General features: G+C 36.0%; 1 protein-coding gene across 3 annotated transcripts in view; it reads right to left on the bottom strand.

Annotated features, from left to right (window-relative positions):
- The window catches only part of LRP6 (LDL receptor related protein 6), a 126,089-nt gene that overhangs the window by 46,001 nt on the left and 58,430 nt on the right, over nucleotides 1–21,658 (bottom strand). For all 3 annotated transcript variants that reach the window (XM_015235650.3, XM_006199867.4, XM_031670661.2), the window contains 4 exons: nucleotides 18,131–18,327; nucleotides 16,215–16,346; nucleotides 13,239–13,635; nucleotides 11,982–12,153 (listed from right to left, as the gene is read on the bottom strand). In XM_015235650.3, the coding sequence (XP_015091136.1) occupies nucleotides 11,982–12,153; nucleotides 13,239–13,635; nucleotides 16,215–16,346; nucleotides 18,131–18,327 (898 nt within the window). The remainder of the gene's footprint in view (nucleotides 1–11,981; nucleotides 12,154–13,238; nucleotides 13,636–16,214; nucleotides 16,347–18,130; nucleotides 18,328–21,658) is intronic.

Here is a 21,658-nt window from a genome sequence, read left to right as displayed (position 1 = left end):
TGTCCTTTTACCTTCATCCTATTATAGAGAATGACTCTGGTATCTTCCTCTATCCCCCTTAACAAGGACTTCCCCCTAATCTATTTCCTTCCTTGCCAGCATCTCCAGTTTCTCCCTCTCCATAGGGTCCTTCTTTTCTGCCTTAAACACAACACAATTTCCGCCACCTTACAAAGACATTGTTTAAAAGTTGAATGATTGTTTTTACAGCCACATTCTTTGAATGTGATCTGTTAACAGCTGCCTCCACCTATTACCATTCATTCCCTTAACTCCCTACAACTGCCTGAAGTCTGTGACTCAGATCAAACAACTGAAACCGGTCATGGACTACTTTCTTGTTTCTCACTGCCCTTGCGCTCTTTTGCCTCTTTTTAATCCACTGAAACTCTACTCTGGGTTTTCATGGCACAATCTCATCTTACTTCTTTTTCTATACAAAGACTGCTTTTTTATCTCTTCATTTCACTGATTCCTCTATTCTTTTTCAAACCTGGCTGGATATTTTCCAAGGTTTTATGAGTTCTCTGTCTGTAAAACACCCTCCAAAAAGCCTATCAAGTCTTACGACTTTACTATGACCTTATGTACAAAAATTACAAATACATAAAATTCTAGTCTAAGGGCTCATCAGTTTCTACTGCAGTATTTCTAACTGCATCTCCCAGAAAATGTACTGTTACCTCATCTAAGCCACATACTGAACAGAGAAGCTATCTTCTCCTAACAGAGCATCTAACACAGAGTACTAAATATTCTGTATTATAAAACTCTAAAACAGTATTTTCTTACAAGCTTATGGTATATAGTAAAACATGCCTGATATTATTTTATTCCTAATGTCTTAAATCCATTATCTTGTATTTAATAAATTAACACTAATTTTGCTGATTACTGTGCTCAAATATTGGCCTTCCTATTAAAATTTATTCGCTGATCTAAAAGTACACATGCCAGAAGTTTTTTTAAAAAACAGGTAAAATTAATTTCAATAATATATTTTATCTAATCAAGTATATCCAAAATATTTTTATTTCAACAATATTTTTATTTCAATATGTAATCAGTATTAAAAAATTCACTGAGACTTTGTTTTTTCATACTAGGTCTTCTTAGCATATATTTTACACTTCAGGCATCTCAATTCAGAGTAGCCACATTTTAGGTGCTCTGCAGCCGTGTGTGGCTACTGGCTACCATAACGGACTGTGCAGGGTTAGAATTTCATGGTGGTGACTACACAGCCTACGACAAAATTAATTTACTCCTATTTTAGATTAGATCTCTATCCCTTCTCACACCAGCCACCTTCCAAGCTGCCCTACACTCTTCAGACTCAGCCACGCCACAAACAAATGTCTTCTATTTGGTCTTCCCTTTCTCCTCAGCAGAACTACACTTAATTCTAATATGGGCTAAAATTACTTCCAAAAAAGATTTCTCATGAAAAAATTCATCAGACTCTACTTTTTTCCATCTTTTATCACATTTGAGTTTGTATTTCAAAGTACTAATTGAGATTTGTTAAGATTAAGGACAAAGGCCTGATTCTTTCATTTCTTTTAGGTTACCTCAAAATAAAAGTACTAAAACCACTTTGTATTAATAAGAGAATCCATATCTGATATCTCCTTGGCTCTCCCCTTAAGAGCATTCAAGACTGACAGATATGGTTGAAGCTGGGTGGTTCATGAGAATATTTACTCTGCTTTACTATATATGTCTGAAATTTTCCATAATTAAAAAAATGAAGGGAAGAAAGAGAAGCAGCGCATCCAATGGTACTTGAATAATAATAATAATAGTTGTTATTCATAAATGCTGTTACTGTTTCTGTTGTTAATATGATGTGGAAAGCAATTTATAAGAATCCTCTGAAGAAATTAAGGGATCAGGAGCTCAAAGAAAATCTGACTGTGAGATTTCACATCTGAAGAACATATATTCCCCTTTATACAGAGTTCAATGATTACTTTCTGAAATATTTCCTTCCATTACTTTTGCAGAGTTGACATTTCTATTAGGAACATGGCTACTGCCCTAAACACTTCTCTTTCACCAGCCACACAATCTCTAATGGGCAGAAGCAACATAGTGAAACAAGAACATGTTGCTTTGTCTCAAAGAATAGTACTATTATATTTCTCATGCCCAACAAGTAACAGTTCTGGACAGGTTATTGGTTTATAAATACAGTTTTAAGCCTCTTTATGTTTAAAATAACCACCCAAACCCTGGTAAAAGCTTGCTTGTACATTCTGAACCCAGAACAAATGCACCATTTTAGGGGATTCCAAAAGATTACCCTTATGCTTTAAAAGTTGAGCCAACACTAATTAAATCTGCTGGCAACTCCTGAGGGTGTGCTTCACCGTATTACTTCAGAGCGGTTTAATTAAACTGAAATTAGGCTTCTGTCACTTCTAAAATCTACCTCCAAATCTGAACCAGAGACTCCAGTGGTTTCAGCTGCTTCAACCACATTGTGGTATGGATTTAACATTCTGAGGCATTCCCAAATACTGCAAACCACACTGAGAATATGGGCTACAACAGGAAACAGATGTGGGTTAACCAGAACATTATCTCCACAGAGCGGAGGTAATGGTAAACCTTCTGCAGACATCACATCCAGTTTTTTGGGGGTTTTTTTGAGCAGTTTCATCAGATCATTAAATGTCAAGGCAGGATTATCCATGAAATCTTGGAATGCAGCCAGCCTACTACCAAAGCTGCTGCTATGCAACTTCACTTGACTAGACACGTTCAAGAAGGATGACAGCAGGACAACCAGGTACCCATCATAAAATGAACTGGAGTGGGAATGCTACAAAGTCCAGAAGAGAAACACAAATTACACTCACAATGAACCACTCCTCTTATAATGTTCCAGCCAGTATCCAAAACAATTAATGAATTAGAAGTTTATATATATGAGAGACAAACAGATATCACTGGTGGCTGGCTGACATGCCTCATAGGGTATAAAATATAATTTCACAGAAATGGCATTTTAAAAAACACTATCCATGCGTGGAAATAACATCTCAGCTTGCAGAATCTCACTGGATGACAAGTAAAGTGAAATGCTTTGCACCTAGTAGGGGAAGCAAAAGGATGCCAGGCACCTGTTTGAGAGAGAAGTAAGGGCAAATTCAGCGCTGCAATTAAAAGCCTTTTAATCTCCTCCAAGACAGAGCATCTGAATAAATATAAGTGATGCTTAACATGAAAAGAGAAAGTATCATATCTGCACTAGGTAGTTTTGTAACTTTTTTCCATGTTTAGAATATTAAACATTTGCAGTTACTATGTCTTTTACAGATAGAGGTCAGAATTGCTAACGTGACCAAAGCATTATAAAACCTGAATTACTCAGGAAAACTATAAAACTGAGACAGGTTTTCAGATGAAGATATCATCATGATAAAAACCAACACCACCACATTGGTCAATTTACCCAACTGCTTCACAAGACAGTTCTGACAACCCCACTGTCCTGGAGTATTCAATAAACCCTAATGGGAGAAACATTAGCATGTTAAAAATGGAAAACTGCTCCGTTTCCTCTCATTCTTTTCTAGCACAACTAAAATATATTCTATTTGGAATCTGAGTAGGAGAAAAAAAAAATCAATTCTAACACCTTAGTATTAAGACAAACTACTCCAGTACCAATGAGCACGCCTTACGCCCAAATACTGGTTCTTAAATACTATTCTTCGTCAAAAAGTACTTTATAAATTATGGAGGCTCTTTACAAAATTAAAATTAAATTACCATATGATCCAGCAATCCTCTTTCTGGTATAAAAGAACTGAAAACAGGATCCCAAAGAGATATTTATATGCCTATGTTCACTGCAGCAGTATTCACAATAGTAAAGAGGTGAAACCAATCTAAACGTCCATCAGCAGATGAATGACTAAAGAAAATGCAGTATATAAATACAATGGAATATTATTCAGCCTTTAGAAAGTACACAACATAGATGAACCTTGAGGACATGCTAATGAAATAAAGCCAGTCACAGAAAGATAATACTACAGGATTCTACTCATAGGAGGAATCTAAAGTAATCAAACTCTTAGAAATAGAAAGTAAAATAGTAGTTGCCAGGGGCTGGTGGGGGGGGGGGGTTGTTCAATAGGTATGGAGATTGACTTTTGCAAGATGAAAAAGTTTTAGAGATCTTGCACAACAATGTACATATAATTAACACCACTGTACATTTAAAAATGGTTAAGATGGTAGATTTTATGTTATGTGTTTTACTACAATTAAAAAAAAAAGATGGAGGTATGTGAAAAGGACACAAAAATCACCTTGAGGGTGCTCCTAATGCCAATTCTGGGACAATTTTTGCAACAATATAATAATAACGGGATACAACCTGTAGAATAAAATTAACATCCATCCATTCAGATATATACATATATGTGTATCTACATATATATGAATAATTGAGTGAACAGGAGAGGAGGCAGCTCTTCCTTACATACCAACTAATAAATATAATAGGAATAATGGAAATGGTATCAATATAATTTCCTGGTGTTGATCATTATTCTATGAGTTTATAAAATGAACCTGGGTGAGAGTTTTATTACTCCTGCAAATTTTTTGTTGAAGTCTAAGATTATTTCAAAATGAACAGTTTAAAAAAAGAGGCAACAGAACTCAACATAAAAAGTACAGTATTAGGAGTTGGGAAACGAATTCCATTGCTTTCTTTGTAAACAGTTTTCTGACTTGAGGAAACAAAAGAAGCTAACTAAGCAAAAAGCACCACGTACTACTGAATTCTGGAAGAGAAGCCTGGAACAGAAAGAACAAATGTTTGTGTGAGTATATGGAACTATCTAGAAACCATCTGATAACATCAAAATCGTCTGAACATAGCTTTTTCTCCAAAGAACACTTTGAAAACCCAAGAAACATTGTTTGCTTACTATCTGCAGATTAATGAAATCTACTGTGGCACAGATGGTTTGGGTTTTTTTCCTTTTCATATCTTAAGAATAACAATGTAACTAAAACACAAAAGCAGTATTATAAATCTCAATCAAATATAAAAATCAAGTCATAAATCAATCCAAAATCAAAATTAAGTAAGCAACAAAAACAAAAACAAAAAACCTTGAAAAGAGGCTATATTAACAGCAGAAAGCCTCTAATTTCAGTCCCACTTAAAAACTCAACAAGTCTGGCAGATTTCAGAAGCTCAAAAAATTTACAAATGAAATAACAAAATACTTCTCTATTGAAAATCTCAGTACAATAAAAGGCATGCTAACTCCTTTCCTGAGACTGTTATTTCAGATCAAATCTACCAAAAAACAAATCATAGGACAATGAATGAAGAGTTTGGGAAATCTATTACAGTTCAACAACAAAAAAAATACAGGGCCTGCATTATAACATTCTTAATATTTTTAAGTGGTAAACTACACTTAAAGTGGGAAAAAATTGAAAGAGAATCCTTTGTTCATTATGGATAACTTTAGGAATGACTATTACACAGAATCCTTAAATAGCTGGTAATAACTTTACATTGAAGCAAGAAGTTAAAATACTTGTCACTGTTAACACTGCTCAAGGTTTTGCAAATTTCCTCCCAAGAAGTCCCAAAACTATGGTCCTTGCCATTATATGACTGTTTACCCTTTCCAAACCTTCTAAAAATAAAATCTCAACGACCCCTTTAGAAGTATAATAGTTCCCAGCTACAGGGAAATAACCTCCTGAAAAATTATGTTTTACATGGACTCATTAACATTTACATGTTTGGCAAGCTTCAAACAACATCTTTAAACATTTATTTAAACCTATTATGCACGTTAATAATAGAGTAGCTTGTATACAGGTCAATGCAAAATCTAAATTAATAGCTTACCAGAAGTTGCTGTCAGTAAAACTGAATTACTAAAGACACTGAGCCCCCAACAGGCAAGTTTTCTTTAGGTAACAGGAATTAAATGCACAGTAAATCAGGAAAAGTTTAAAGGAAAAAAGAAAATACTCATGTCATCTGCAATATAAATTTCCTTTCAGCAACTCTTCCATTCCAAAATGTATTATCCGTTTTTAAGCTAAGATATGCAGTTAGGATGAAAAAGAGAAAATGTTACAACTGGAAAGAACCTAAAGATCATCTGGTTCAAATGATCTCATTGGCCAAAATACAAAGACCGGAGATTATGTGAATTATCTAAATGCATCAAGTTAAATGGCAAAATCAAACAATAACTAGGTCAGAGTCCAATATTATAAAATGTTTCAATAAAGATCTAGAGATTACCATCCATACAACTAAATGCCGCTATAAATTGTAAAGAGGCTGACTGACCTCTCTTCTCAAGAAAGTAGGACATTAAAATCAGCACTCTTACTTCAGAAGTCCCAAAACTGAAGGAATAAGAAAGGTACTTCTGAAATAATCAGACTGAAACTAAAACCATCTCCCCACATATTAAATGGTTTTATACTAAAACATAAGAAAAAGTATAACAGCATAACATTTAAAAAATGATCCCAGTGTTCACAGCAGCTCTCTTTACAATAGCCAAGACATGGAAGCAGCCTAAATGTCCATTGACAGGTGACTGGATAAAGAAGTGGTACATACACACACACACACGAATACTTCTCAGCCATGAAAAAAACAGAATAAAATAATGATATTTGCAGCAACACAGATGGACCTGGAGATAATAATATTAAGTGAAGTAAGCCAGAAAGAAAAATACCACATGTTATCACTGACATGTAGAATCTAAAAAAAGGACACAAATGAACTTATTTACAAAACAGAAACAGACTCACAGACATAGAAAACAAACTTACAGTTACCAGAGTGGAAAGTGGGGAATGGAAGGATATACTGGGAGTTTGGGATTTGCAGATACTATTATATGTAACACAGATAAACAAGGTTCTACACTATAGCACAGGGGACTATATCCAACACCTTGTAATAGCCTGTAACGAAAAAGTATATAAAAAGGGATATACATGTATAACTGAATCAATGTGCTGTATACCAGAAACTAACATATAACACTGTAAATCAACTACACTTCAAATAAATTAATAAATAAATAAATATCCAAGAGCAAGTTCAAACTTGGTCACTAAACTGCTTTCTAAGTACCAACATACATCAGATTATCCTAATTTACATAGATGAAATTATACTAACTCCTAAGTGAGGCAACTGTATCTTGTTTGATGAAGCTCCAGGGTTTGTTGTAGCCGTTCAGGAAACTATCATCAAGCAAAGTCTCTCTCCTCATATGTACATGCAATAGTTTTTTTTAGAGCCAGAAAAAGCAGAGTGGATAATGAGATGACAGCACATAATTGGATAATATACTACTCCAGCTGCTGTAGATGATAACAAGTTAAATAGTTTAGAATTATAGGAGTTCAAAGATAGGAGTTCAAACAGGAGCTCAAAGATATAGCATCATAAGATACACCCCAAACAGATACAAGCTGATACAATAGGACAGAACCATGTTCACAACTCAGTGACTAAAGGCCAAAATTCAGGTATTCTGTTGAGCTGAGGAATCTAACCATGGAATTTATCAGTATCATTCTTCTGTCACTACATGTCAAAAAGATGGGAGGGGAAAATATTCACACATACAACACATATAGCGTCGTATAGTAGAAATGGCAAAAATCAGGTACTTAAGTTCATTATCTTGAACATTTCTCTAAAACTGAAAGTAAAATCAATTTTAAGGCAGACTCAAAAGGAAGTACTTGTTGGTACATGCCATACACTCAGAAGAGCTTTATCTCAACAACAGATGATTATACTATTATAATTTCCTACGGAAGAATTAACCTTAGAATCAAACAATAAGAAAAATCACCATAAATGGGTCCTTGTATGTTTTAACAGCCTTTCACAATACACAGGCTAAAGATGCCAGACAAAGAAATTACTTTAAAAAGAAATCTGAATACTTGGGAAACAAATCTCTCTATTAGAGTACTGATAAAATAGAGGAAGCTGTCATGAGAGGAAAACGTAGTCCTTCAATTTCAGGCTTAGGCTATGAAATAGAACATTCACCAAACGCCAAGTTTTCAGCACACATCCTACATAATAATACCCTCTTTATTCAAAAATTTCTTGGTACTCAAGGCTCCAATAATCTCTGTTTCTGTTTCCCAACAAAGTTGTGCCGGGTATAATTAGATTTGGACAAAACTACCTATGGGCACTGTGTTCTCTAAAGTAGGGAAATTTACAATAAAAGGGATTTATTTTCTACATGCCCTTGAAATAGACAAGAAAATCTCTCTCTCTACCTACAACTACAAGATGTTGCTGCATTTGTCAGCATAAGCTCAGAAATGAAAAGGGGAAAAATGAATAAAAAGTATGTAATGAGAAAATTCCAGCTAAGACAGTATTATTATTTTCAATAAAACCAGTGATGGAAACACATTAATTTTGTCAATCAGTTAAACTGGTATCCTGAAGAAAATACAAGCTAACAGTACATTCTTAACTTTATACAACGGCAAGAAAAGGCTTTAAACTTGAAGTGATCTATGATATGTGTTCACTATTGGCATTAGCAGTACTGCTGGCCCTCAGTGCAACAAGCGTTTCTGGCGGTGAAACCTGACCAAGAAAAATAAGAACGCTGTTAAGGCACAAGGTGTTTTTGCCTACTGCACGGTCTCACAAAACAGAAATAAAGGCTTGTTTGTCCCCCCTTCAGAAAAACAGAAACCATCCTTTCTTCTAATGCTTTAGTATTTATTATCAGGAAGCCCCAGAACACTAAAGTAACACTTGGGGGCGGGGCGGGGTAAGGGGAGCCCAGTGCAGACAAGTAAACTAGAGGCCTGTACGTCAAAGGTGATTAAGTGATTTCGGCATAATGAAGAAGCGTAAACAAGTACCAACAAGCACCTTTTAAATAACACCTACAATTAAGTGGTTACTATCACGTGACAAGTAGGGAAATCAGACACATCCTCACGAACACATTCTTAAATTAAAGCACCAGCCAATACAATGACCGTGTTTTAAAAAAATATGACATCATTAGCAATTCCCTGTACCCCATCCCTCTTTGCAGAAGTTGATTATAAACCTCAGGAAAACCTAATCATTCTTTCTTGCAACTCTGTACAATAAAAACTGAGTCTGAGACTCAGAGCTCCGCATCTCTCTTCTCTGGTTTCCCCAATCCTTAGACCCAGCTCCCCAACACATCCAGCATGTGGTAACATCACCACTTCCAAAAAAAAAAAAAAAAAGGGAATGAGAACCTGATTAAAGGAATCTCCAATGAGGGAGCAGAGAGCATAAGCTAGTGAACATTCTGAGCTCTTAAGAGCCACTCAAAACACAAGCGCTTACTACGCCTTACCTTGCTACATGATAATTTACCAAATATCTAGCTTTTCTTCCCAAATGTACTAGAAACATATCCCGAGTAAACTCTAAGTCTTCCAGAAGGGAACAGGGCTACTACAACCACAATTTAATATTTTCTTATAGTTCCAGGAAAAAGCAGCTTTCATTCTTGTGCAGGACAAAAACTGGGAAGCTTTCTTAAGGGAACTAGCAAGCAAGGAGCATGTGACCTAGACCAGGGTCAGTGCCTAGGATCAGCTGATACACAAGAGCCTAGCAAGGAAGCTTAGAAAAAGAAACATTTTAAAAATTATGTGTCTTCCCAAAAGTTTTCAAGCTGGCTATAACTGAACTGCTACCAAGCAAAGCCAGATGCCAAGCTGGTGGTGACAGCTGCTCCTATAATCACTATTAGCCTCAGAGAGGGAAACTAACACTCTTTCTCCCCTAGTTACACAAGATTAATTTAGATGAAACTATGCTCTTTCCATAGTTTGTCATATACCAGCAATTTTACACGTCATTGTGTATTTAGATCGTAACAGATAATAGTATCTGCTCTCTTTATCTCCCAGATGTGTCTGTAAAAGGGAAGTGACAAAAGCATTGAACGCTCAATTAGGGAAACTCCATCAGACTCTTCAGGGGAAACAATGAGGGGAGGTCTTCGTGGGTATAATCTGGAGGAAGTAGATGTACCACCAACCCCAAATAATCTGTCAAAAAGAGAACAAGGAACAAACAGCAGCTGTGTTCCAGCAAACCTCAAAGAAGAGAAACAGATCTGAAAGGCAAGCTTTAGGATGCTGGCACCAGTCAAGGAAGAAGGAAAGAAAGAAGTGAGGAAGCAAATAACACCACACACACACACACACACACACGCACACACACAAACACACACAGAGATGTCAAGAGGCCAGAATTAACACAAATTTTAAGACTTACTGTACTTATTGCAAACTAAGAAAATAAAACTCATGTAATGAATATTATATAGTTACATAATGTGAATTCATTTTTATTCTTAAACACTGTCATTCAGAACCTTTATAAATTCCTATTTCTCTACCTGAATCCCTCCTGAACACTTTGTGATTTTGAATAAATTTCTAAAGTGCTAAAAGTGACCAAAAGTAGGGAAAATCAGACTTGAAAAATTCCCCAAAAGAAACAAATGTTTTCTTTACAATCTAATCAGTCAGCCAGAGTAAGCTAACATCAAATACGGAATTTTTAAAATCTTACAAAATAATGAAACAAGTGCTCTTCTCTAATGTAAATTACACACTCCTCCCTATGTGCAGACATTCCTCTAGGACAGATGGGCTTTGAACTGATTTTCTAAGAGTAGTAATACCTATGTATACTCATACGTATAGTCCACAGCTCATCAACAATACACATCTGCAAATTCGTTGGGAATGGTGTATGATTTGTACTCAAGCCTACCCCAGTGAAGCTAACAGCCTGTCTGAAAAGTGAACTCATGACCTCTGTCTCATTAGCACTGCACTCCAGCTGCTAAAGATTCAAACTCCAATTTGGATTTAAAGGGAGTGGGGGCAGTGAGACAGTAACAGCAGGGAGAAAATTTATATAGTCAAGTCTATGTAAAATTTTCTGTTAATGGAAACCAGCTGCAAGTGTAGGAGATGATTTTCAGTATTTAAGCCTGGTGGAATACTAAAGGGTTTTTTCTATTCCAAGATTCCGTTCTGAAAGAAAGGCCTTTTAACTCATTATTCCCTCAGAGTCCCTGAAACTCCTAAGAATTACCTTTCTAAAGTAACTGCTCTAGAGCCCAAATCATCTATTAGGAGACACCTGCTGTGGCTGTGAAGAGTCATTCAAAGCTATTCCTTATACGAGAAGTCATTCATTCTCCAAAGAAATACCGTGATCAAAACTGTTTTAAGAATGTGATCCACAAGACCTCTAGTACAGCTCAATTCAAAGTTATAAAATTTAGACTTCACACTCAATATCAAGGATATATGCCCTTTACAAAATAATCTGATAAAATATTCACATATGGTGGTTGTTTCCACCATAATTCTATTCTGATTACCGCAACTTACCTGTCATTTGGTAGATATTTTTCCCAGAGCTTTGGTTTATTAATTTTTCTCCCAGACAGTTCATAAATCAATTTAAAACCTGTTTGCATATAACCATCTTAATATATGCCACCACCTGTCCCAACACCACCACCACCAAAAAAGCTACACACACACACACACTGGCTTTGTTTTCCTGACGTGACTACCAGCTCTTCCAGTCATATCTGGTTTGTACAAAATGCCCCTAGGAAATTCAGGCAGTGGCTTTACCCATAATGAGAAAAATCATTCGCATAAGCTTTTAAGACTAGAAATAGATAAATACGTACATCTCATGCCAGGATAACTGAGAAATCCCAGGGTTAGGTGGAAGAAAATACGCAATCCCTAGAATCCCGAAGGTTGGGTATAATTTCTATACAAGACACCTCTGTCACCCCAGTGAAGAGATAAGAATATTTGCATCCAATTACCATCAATTAAAAAACCATTATAAAACTGGTTTTAAAGTGAAAAAGCAAGAAACAAACCTCAATTTTGTCTGTTTTGGCATCTCCCCAGTATATTTTGCCTTCATCGTAATCCAAGGCTAAACCATTTGGCCAACCAAGAGAAGTGTTAACCAACACTACTCGATCAGAACCATCCAGAGCTGCTCGCTCAATTTTCGGGATTTCTCCCCAGTCAGTCCAATACATGTACCTACAGAAGTACAAAGAATATGAGCTAAAAACAGATAATAAACATGAAGCTTCAGATATCCTAAAGGTGAGATCCACCCTCTTTTACATTGGTTATCAGTTAACATCACAGAAGGGGAAAAAAAAACCCACAGGACTTACAACACACAAAGAGTATGTTCAAGACATTTATAATAGCAGTGTATAAGCTTCTAGAAAGTTTTGACATCAAACAGTGTTTTCTAGAACGGATAATGAAAATGTTTTCTGATAATGAGATTCTGTTTTTAGTTATACGTTCTTTTCAAAATATGTTGTGCTCCTTCCCCCAGTCTTCTCTTTCTCTTGCTGGCCTGTCATCTCTAACACAAAAAGGTTATCCCAGTAGTAATAATATTCAGATGGCAAACTGAATTCCCAAAGTAACTAACTTTTCCTGTAGAGCTAAGTGATTCTTGTGGCTCCTGAGAGTTTAAGTGGCTCCAAGACACTGGAATACACTGAGCTGTAATCATTTATCACTATGTTTCCCCACAGAATAAATTTCATAGTAACAAATAACACTGGTAAGCATGTCGAAAGCTGTGTTTCCCTGGACTGTGGTCAGGCTGTTACAGCCAAAAAAAAAAAAAAAAACAGGCATACAGCTGCATGGCCTGACAAAGTTTTAGAAATCAAGTCATTCATTCATTCATATGTTTGAGGATACATTAAAAAGTAAGATATACCCTTTACCATATAATTTTAGAAGTACTGAAAATGAGGTGAAATTAAATCATCTAGGGGAAGACAAAGAGTTCTAAAAACAATTTCTTTCCATATTTTTCATGGTCACGATGTAACTTTGGCAAAATCTGCAGCCAATATCCAAAGTCAGCAAACATGGACTTAATTTAGAAAGAAAAAGCATTCAAAACACTCATGAAAAAACTAGCAATTCTTTAATTTGATATTCTATTCCAATCACTATATTCTAAAAATGGACAGCCATTAAAGAGCTATTTGTTGGAAACCAACATATACTTCATGTTGTTTCTGTCAGTGTTTTTAGGGACCTGTAGAAAACAGAAACACCTGGCAAAATTTTCTATCAGCAGAGCTTCTTACCCAACCATGGGATCTAACACAATAGCCCGGGGTTCCTCTAAGTCCTCTGAAATCAAGATCTTCCTCATGGTCCCGTTGAGCCTTGTCACCTCGATCCGATCAGTGCCAGTATCTGTCCAGTAAAGATTTCGGGCAACCCAATCAACTGCAATACCATCAGGATGTGCAATTTGAGCAGTGACCACAAACTGACTGCCAGATCCATCTATGAATGAGCGGCGTATGGCCCTCACTTCATCATCAGTCCAGTAGATGTAGCCTTCCACAGGGTCATAATCTATGGCAATGGCATGACGGATGTCTTCCAGCTGTAGAACGATGTCTGTGAAATCTGGTGTATCCAAAGAAATGCGTCTCAAGTCTGTCCTTCGGGCTAAAAGCAGTAATTCAGTGGCACCTAGAACAACAAAGTGAAAAAAATGAAGAAAAAACGTGCAACCCACAAGAAAAATTTAGTCACTCTAAATAAAGAAGGCAGAATTTCTTTAGGAATTGAAAAGTAAATGCATATAAAAGGATACTAGGGTCTATTTAGGGTGGAAATGGAAAGTAATGCAATGAAATAGGAACAGCTTGACTATGAGGTCAAGTTCTATTAATGGCTGAGCTCTCCAAATCAACTTTTGATTCCCTCTTGTTTCATTCATTATACAGCCCCTGGAATTAGTAACAGCTACTTAAAGGTATAATGAATAGTAACTAAGTAATGACTAAGAAGCTAAGCAGCTGGATATTAAAGAAAGGAAACATAAGATACAGGTCCTTTGTTCAAGAAGGATGTTTTAAAATTTAAAGGAAAGTAGGAAAAGGATCTTTTGTGATTAATGAGAATGTTCTAAAATTGAATGGATTGTGATGGTTGCACAACTCTATAAATTTACTGAATTGAAGACTTGATATGGCTGAATTTTAAGATATGTTAAATTACACCTCAGTAAAGCTGTTTTAACAGAGAGGACTATAGGGCAATGCCTGACAGAAGTAAGGACAAAGGAGGCTATGGAGGAGGGAACAGCAGCAGGAGAGAGGGAATCAGGTAGATCAACACAACGGGTAAGAACAAGAGCTACGCATCTGACTGAGTTGGATCCGAGTAGTTAAACAAAGTTAGGCCAAACACCTCATCTCTCTAAGCCTAGTTTCTTCACCTATATCTCACAGGGTTGCTGTGAGAATTAAAGGAGACAAATGTTAAATTCAGAAATGTACCAAACATATAAGTACTCAAAAAATACTAGCTATTTTTTATTATTATTATTATTACCATTAAAAAATAAACTTTCAAATTTTTATTTCACTGACTTTTCAATCAGATTTATTTAGGAACATTCTAACCTAAAATAGAATTCAGTAAAAACACAGCTGAGAATGAGAATATTAAGCTCAATTTTTTGGTTTGTTTTTATTTTTAATGTTGAAGTCAACCACTAGCAAAAAGTCATCTAACTATAAAAGCTAATAAAAGATAGTAAGCAAGCTGGCATCTGAAAGAATGAAAAAAGATTTGCAACCAAAGAAATGAGTCCAAAAGAAAATACTGCCATTAAATTTCCAGCATTATAGCAGAAGAAACTGAGAAGAGGAGTGACATTCTCAGCATCAGCTTTCTGACTTTACAGTTAATTATAAATGAACCCTATCTTGGAGGAACTACAGCCCTAAATGCCACAGCAGGCACCAAGCAGGAATAACTTTATACAATTCACTGTCTCTGCTAACTACCAAAAGGAGCCAGCCCTAAACTCTGCGAACAAAGAAGTCACAGAAAGTGAAACTGTTAATTTGGCAAGGTGATCAAAACAGAAGAGTTAACTTAAGGCTACTACCTGCCAAATGTTTAACTGAAATTCAAAATACTAGTTAAACATGTACGTTTGCACTGCCAGGAGGGAGTAGACAGACCACTATTGCTAACATAAATCCTCTGTTTTAAAGTCAGGCTACATTTTTAAACAAAAAAGCAACATTACAAAAACCTTTTGTTTTAAATTGAAACCAAATTATTGTTTGCCATGGAAACTGTCTGACAAGAGTCAGCCAGCTTCACCTTTGACTGGGAGGATAATTTATCAATGCCAAGTCATGACAAATATCCTGTACACCGACTCAATTCCATCTCTCTGACTCCCTGACCCCATTGCCAGGAACTCTAACCTACTTCGAAATAAAAGGCTTCTGCTTTTCAGAGTTAGATAAAGAAGCCACTGCTAAATATAAAAATTTCCTTACCAGGTCTTGCTGGTGGCTAGAGAACCAGTTGGTGATCCAGAGGGTTAAGAATGAAGAATAACATTTTCATTAAGAAGAAAAAGAGAAGAACTGGTGTTTTCCCAAACCAGAAGTCCCTTGAAATGTCCTAAATGAGAACAGTTCTCCAACATGCCCTCTCTCTAAAGGGAACTGTGAGTAAGGAGAAGAGGCAGTGTGGTGGTGAAGTATAGAAAGAGGTTGCTTTAAACAGTACAATAAGGAATCTTTTCTTCTTCTGAAGGCACTTCTCTGTTGTTAAAAGGCAATTAAAAATATCACTCAATCATTTTTTAGAAAACATATCTACCCCATGATAATCTTTATAGTTAAAGTTTACTAAACATCTTTTCCTTGCAGACATTCTTTTTTATAAGTGCTATTTATAAATACTGTTAAAAATGTATTCTTTCAGTAGTCATTTCCACAAGAATCAATTGTGATATCAATGACTATGAGATTTGATAGAGAAAAAAACAGTACCTAATTTGTTTTCATAAATAGCATGTGAAAATTTTAATTACTAAAATGATTCATAAAATAGTATTCAAGAGATGCCATAGAACACAAAGCCCTCCTATCATGTAGCCAATTGTGAAGACTGAGATTAAGTGACTAGTCTCCCAAAGCACTGCAACCTACAGAGCTTATTATAGAGATATAAAATAAATCATAAAGAATTCCAACTGCTATCAAAAATTCTTCCTTCTTTGGAGACCGTCTTCTTACCATCTTTGCAGGTTTTTCCATTCTCCAGGAGTCTGACACCAGTTGGGCAAGCACACTGATAAAAAGGCTTGACTGGAGACATCAAACACAAGTGGGAACAACCACCATTATCAATTCCACATGGATTTGTAGCTGTCAAATATAAATCACACTGATTAATACCAATGATTATGGATGACCTCCCACACTCTAGGTACACAGAGGTTAACAACCATAACATGAGCAACTGCGATAAACCAAATTATTACCACATGTCATCCAGGTGCTTGACTACCAGACCATCTTCAAGGAAGGGAATTAATCAGTGAGAATTTACTGAGCATTTTGTACCCAAAGAAAATTTACAGGAAATAAAGCAGGAGGCCCCTACTCTAAAAGAACTTACAATCTGGCCAGTATGCCAAAATTAACGAACAATAATACTGGAAAACAATACAAAACAATGAAACTAAATGCTATCTTGCACATTAAGACTGTAAGTATAGAGTCAAATGGTAAATGATAAGCAAATCATTAAAGATTAAAGAATTGAAGAAAAGCTTCATGGAAGATACAGGACATTACAGGAGTCTTGAAAGAAAAGAAGAACAGAGAACATTCGAGTGTGGTAAAACTCTATGAATGAAAGCTTGGAGGCTGTATCCTGGGTGAGACAGATAATAAGGTGAACAGTGTAACTGAAGATTAAGGTTTCTGCTGACTGGTGAGAACTAAACTGAGTGAGCACAGAGAGGGGAGCATCTGTGGTGGAGACACTGGGAATCAAGAAAAGTCACACTCGGGAAAGATTTATATGGAAAACATAAGCATAATGGATTAAAAAAGGGAAAACTGAGAAGCAGAGATTAATTAGCAAATCTGAAGAAACTATGGAAAAGGATGGATTTAAATCATAGGGAAAAAAATCAATATAAAATGGAGACCAATAAAATATAAAAAATAAAAGAAAGCAGAATCACAGATAACTGCAAATTCTCAAACCAGTAGAACATAAAGGATCAACATGCCATTAAAAGAAAAACAGAAACAGAGAAATTCCCTCCTGAAGGCTAACAACGAGAATAAAAAATTCAAACAAGTGACAAAACATTTTCTCTTTTACAAAAGAGTAACCCAAACATTTTAAAACATTTTTATGGACCCATGATCACCAGATTCCAACATGACACATTCAGTACTTGACTATCTCCCCCTAAGTGGAAGGAGTTAACACAAAGCAATGCATAATCCAAAACCCCCTGCATTTTTGGCTACAGAACACAATCTAAAATACACTGAGACACATGCCAGACATCTATTTACACACAAGTGCCAAACACTTAACATTCTCATATTCTTTTAAACCTACTTCTAGTCCTCTCTTATTAGAAACTGCTGTTAACAGTCACAACCCAAGTCACCATAAAGGCCACACAGAAATAGAAGCAAACCTAAGGAAAAAAGGTGTGGAGGTGGAAGGGATGTGCACAGGAAGGTGTAAGCAGGTATTTTCTTTAAGCAACCTGAGGCAGTTAAACCCACCAGTTAAATTAACAGAGGTTTCCATTCAAGAAAAGTTCTTGTTTTTAAACACACACACATGAACAAAATCACTCATAAGTGAGAAATATGATTAAGAAACGCATTTGTGTAGAAGCTTAGCATATGAGCTATCTCAATTTCTTATTTTGTTTCTCTCCTCTCCACCTCCATCACCCCAGACACAAAGGGCTGAGGTGGTCTGTAGTGATAGATACCAAGCTACAAATCGTTTAGGCTTCTGTTTTAACCTGAATTATATCTTGACGTTGTCCATATTTTTTATTCTTTCCCACTGCCTTGGATACAACCTCCCTCCTCCTGCCCCTCACTAAAGCCAGGCATCAGAGCGCTACAAAGCTATTCCAACTTGCAATTTAAAAATCAAGATCACTTACCATTTGGCTGCCTCTGTTGGCTGAAGACATGTATATCCATGGGAGAGAAGATGTTAGAATGGATTTCACGCAGACCCTCGCCAGTGTACTTGTTGCAAGCCAAAATGGAGTGTGTATTCCAATCAGTCCAGTACAATGTGTCCTCAAATAACGTCAAGGCAAAAGGATGTGGAAGGGAACCTTTAACCACTGCCTGCCTATTAACACAAAGAGAAAACTCAAACATTTCTAAACTTTCTTTTTTAATCAAAACTTCATCTCTCCCATTAAAATGGTTTTGTAGTCCACATTAACACACACAAATCCTGGGTAACTCATATCTTAAAGGTCAATTACACCTATGAAAAATAAGTCACATAGTATTCAAATTTATCTGAATTCATGGTGCCCAAAATCCTCAACCAAGTGCTTGAGAATGGTTCCTAACTTGGCAGCAGGCCCCAGGTTCACTACAAGCCAGCAAAGACAGTGAAGGCCCGAGTGTCAGCACTGCTGTCAGTTCCCACCTCTGGACTCACATCTTCCATCATCCTTCCACATAATTCATGTCATTAGAAAGAGAAAGGTTGGCAAAAAAGAAAATCCCAGGGTTTAGAGTTGGCACTGAAAAGTAGTTTTAAGTCAGCAGTAGTAGGTCTTTACTGTCCTGATGTGGAACAACAAAGAATCTAAGCCTGTTTTTTCCATCACTTCTTATGGCTTTGACAAATGGAAGTAAGCACATACACAAGGCTAAAAAGTTCTGGTAGAACTCTCTGCAAACCCCAGGGACAGCTGCACCAAATGATCATCTCGGCTGGCTTTCTGCTATATGGTTACTTAACAGTCACAAGTCAGGCAGCAAAAAGGAAGCTCAATCACTAGCAGAATGTGTTCAAGAGACAAAGCAGATCCCAAAATTTCACAAGCAATTCTAAAGATATGAAAGGAAAGGTAGAGAATCTGATTAGAACCTAAGGTACAGAACTTTGCAGAGTGTCATGTAGAGTTGTGGAATTAGCAAATATTCTTGAATAATAAACAAACTGTTTCTGAGCCACAATCATAAATTGTGAAATAAAATAAATGCTTTGATGTTTTCTTAGTATCAAACATAGTAATTTCATAAATAGCCCAGCTGGGAGGGAAAGAGGAAAACAGAAGCAACTAAAGAGAAATAAAGGATATTACACTGGAAGGTAATCCAGTTCTTAGGTCCTTAAGGTTATCTGATATTCTCTAATATCTATGAGACTACCAGTAAATTAAATTAAATTCAAGAGCAGTAAGATCATTTTTATCTAAGCAGAATCAGCATTCTATTCCACATGGAATGGTCCTAGCCTAAGGTGTTTTAAAATTGAGCCAGACTTTTAAATAACTGAATACAAGATTAGCATGACTATTTTAACAAACTTTCTATTTTAAAACCTCATACCTATGCCAGCCCACATCATCACAATTTTCTCCTCTCATTTTTCTTAATTATGTCTTCCTAGGTTACTTTTTCCTCTCATTTCCCAATAAGAACTGCCACAATGTCTATTTCTGAAGTGGTTTCTTCTACTTTTTAAATGAACAGCTTCATTACGTTTACTAAAATGAGTATAACATTTATTGGAGTGATATCATGGTTTAAGTTCAAAATTAAATAAGCTTGCAAACTTCACACTAAACTCTTCGAAAATTCATTCTGGTAAGACATAAAGAGAGTTCCAAAAAACTGCCAAAAAAGACAAGTAACGTCACTGAAAAATAAATAGTAAAAACAAAATTACTTAGCATTTCATTAACTATCTAAAGAACAGCAAATTACATAATCAGATCTCCGAAAAACTTTGGGCATAAAAAAGTCTTCTAAGCCCTTTGTGTGTATTACATAAAAAGTTAAACTTCACTCTCATTAACTAAACACAGAATAAACAGACAGGAAAAACAAAATTCCTCCCTAAAGATATACTCATTTTACACACTGACTGAAAGCATTTTATATACTGATAAGAAATCAGATAGAGCTGAGTTCAAATGTCTGCTGCACTTACACTACTTATATCATTTCTGCAAGCTCTGTTTTCCTCATCTGTAAATGGAAGGTAATAATCTAACTTCACTGTTTACTGTGAAGATTAAATGATAATATATGCAAAAGCTTTTAGCATTATGCTTGGTACTTATTAAACACTCATAAATTAGTCCTCAATTTTAGGATGTATGTTTTCAATATTTTAATATTTCTGACACAGAGATAATATTTTACAACTTAGGTGAACATTTCATGTTCTGATTTTTAAATCAATAAAAAGCTTTTAAAATCAATAGCTTATTAGAATCAAGTAAATACTAGACTCTGGCTTGTTTATATTCCCAGGATCTCACACAACACAATGTGTACAAATTAGGTGGATTTATCAGATACTCAGTGAATGTCTGATAAAATTAAACAGCTTCAGTAAAATATGTAATTAACAGAACTGAATAAAAGGCAGAATTAAGAAGGCTATCACTCATTCTTGTCATATTCTTTGTGGTTTTCCTGACTCGTCCAGCCAGTGGTGACCTGTTCCTCAAAGTTTAGATAAGTGTACACAGTCTTCACCTTTCTTCCCTCTGGTTGGGATTTACCCCCCTGGAAACTGAGTTTCTTCAAGGAGAAAGTGATCGTGGATACTGAGAACAAATGTTGCAGACAAGATCAAAGCCAAGCTCTTCAGTAGTATGCCACAACTAGACCAGGAGTTAAAAAATGGATCTTTACTTTACTATGCAGATCAAAGGAAACAAACTGAGACCCCTACTGATGGTCTGATTTAGTGCTGGCAACCTCTGAGCATCACCTCCTCCACATGTCTGTTATTTTCTGAGAGCTCACCTTAGCCAAAACCCTCAAGTGCAGGAGGGCACTTGCTATCTCTTTCAGATTCCATGCCTGGCCAGTGCCTCTTTCAAATTCTGCACCAACCAGATTTATTCTTTATAAAACACCTGTGCACTTGTATTCGCTTTCTGTTTCTAGATCTCTTTCTAGAAAGTTGTCCTCTGTCCCTGTGTGGGGACTCCCCACCTGTGTGGGTAATACATCTTCTTACTTAATCACACCAAAGCAGTACTGTCATAATTTTGCTAGCTGAATCTAGCCTTGAAAGAGTTTCTCTACATCACAATGAAGATGTTACAACACCTAAAAAGATGACAATAGTGGTAGTGATAAAGTGTTTGAAAAATCTCTCCAAGTCTTCCACATGAAAAAAGAACTAGATATATTACAATTGAAACATAATGCTGTACACCAGAAATTGACACATTTGTAATTGTGTCATTGAAACGGACATTACAAACTGACTATACTTCAATTCTAAAAAATTAAAAGAAAAAAAACCCTAAAAGAACCAGACAGCAAAACCCAAAACCCATGGACAACATTTACAAGAAAGCTAGGTGAAAAGGCACCACCACAAAACTCAAGACACAAAAAGTTGTGGAAAACTACCAACAGCCATAAGACCTGACTGGCATCAGCACTTTTGGAGGAGGAATCAGAAGGAAAAAATA

The sequence above is a fragment of the Vicugna pacos genome, chromosome 34 (assembly GCF_048564905.1).
Source record: "Vicugna pacos chromosome 34, VicPac4, whole genome shotgun sequence".
Taxonomy (NCBI): Eukaryota; Metazoa; Chordata; class Mammalia; order Artiodactyla; family Camelidae; genus Vicugna; species Vicugna pacos.
This window is presented reverse-complemented; position numbering and strand designations above follow the sequence as displayed.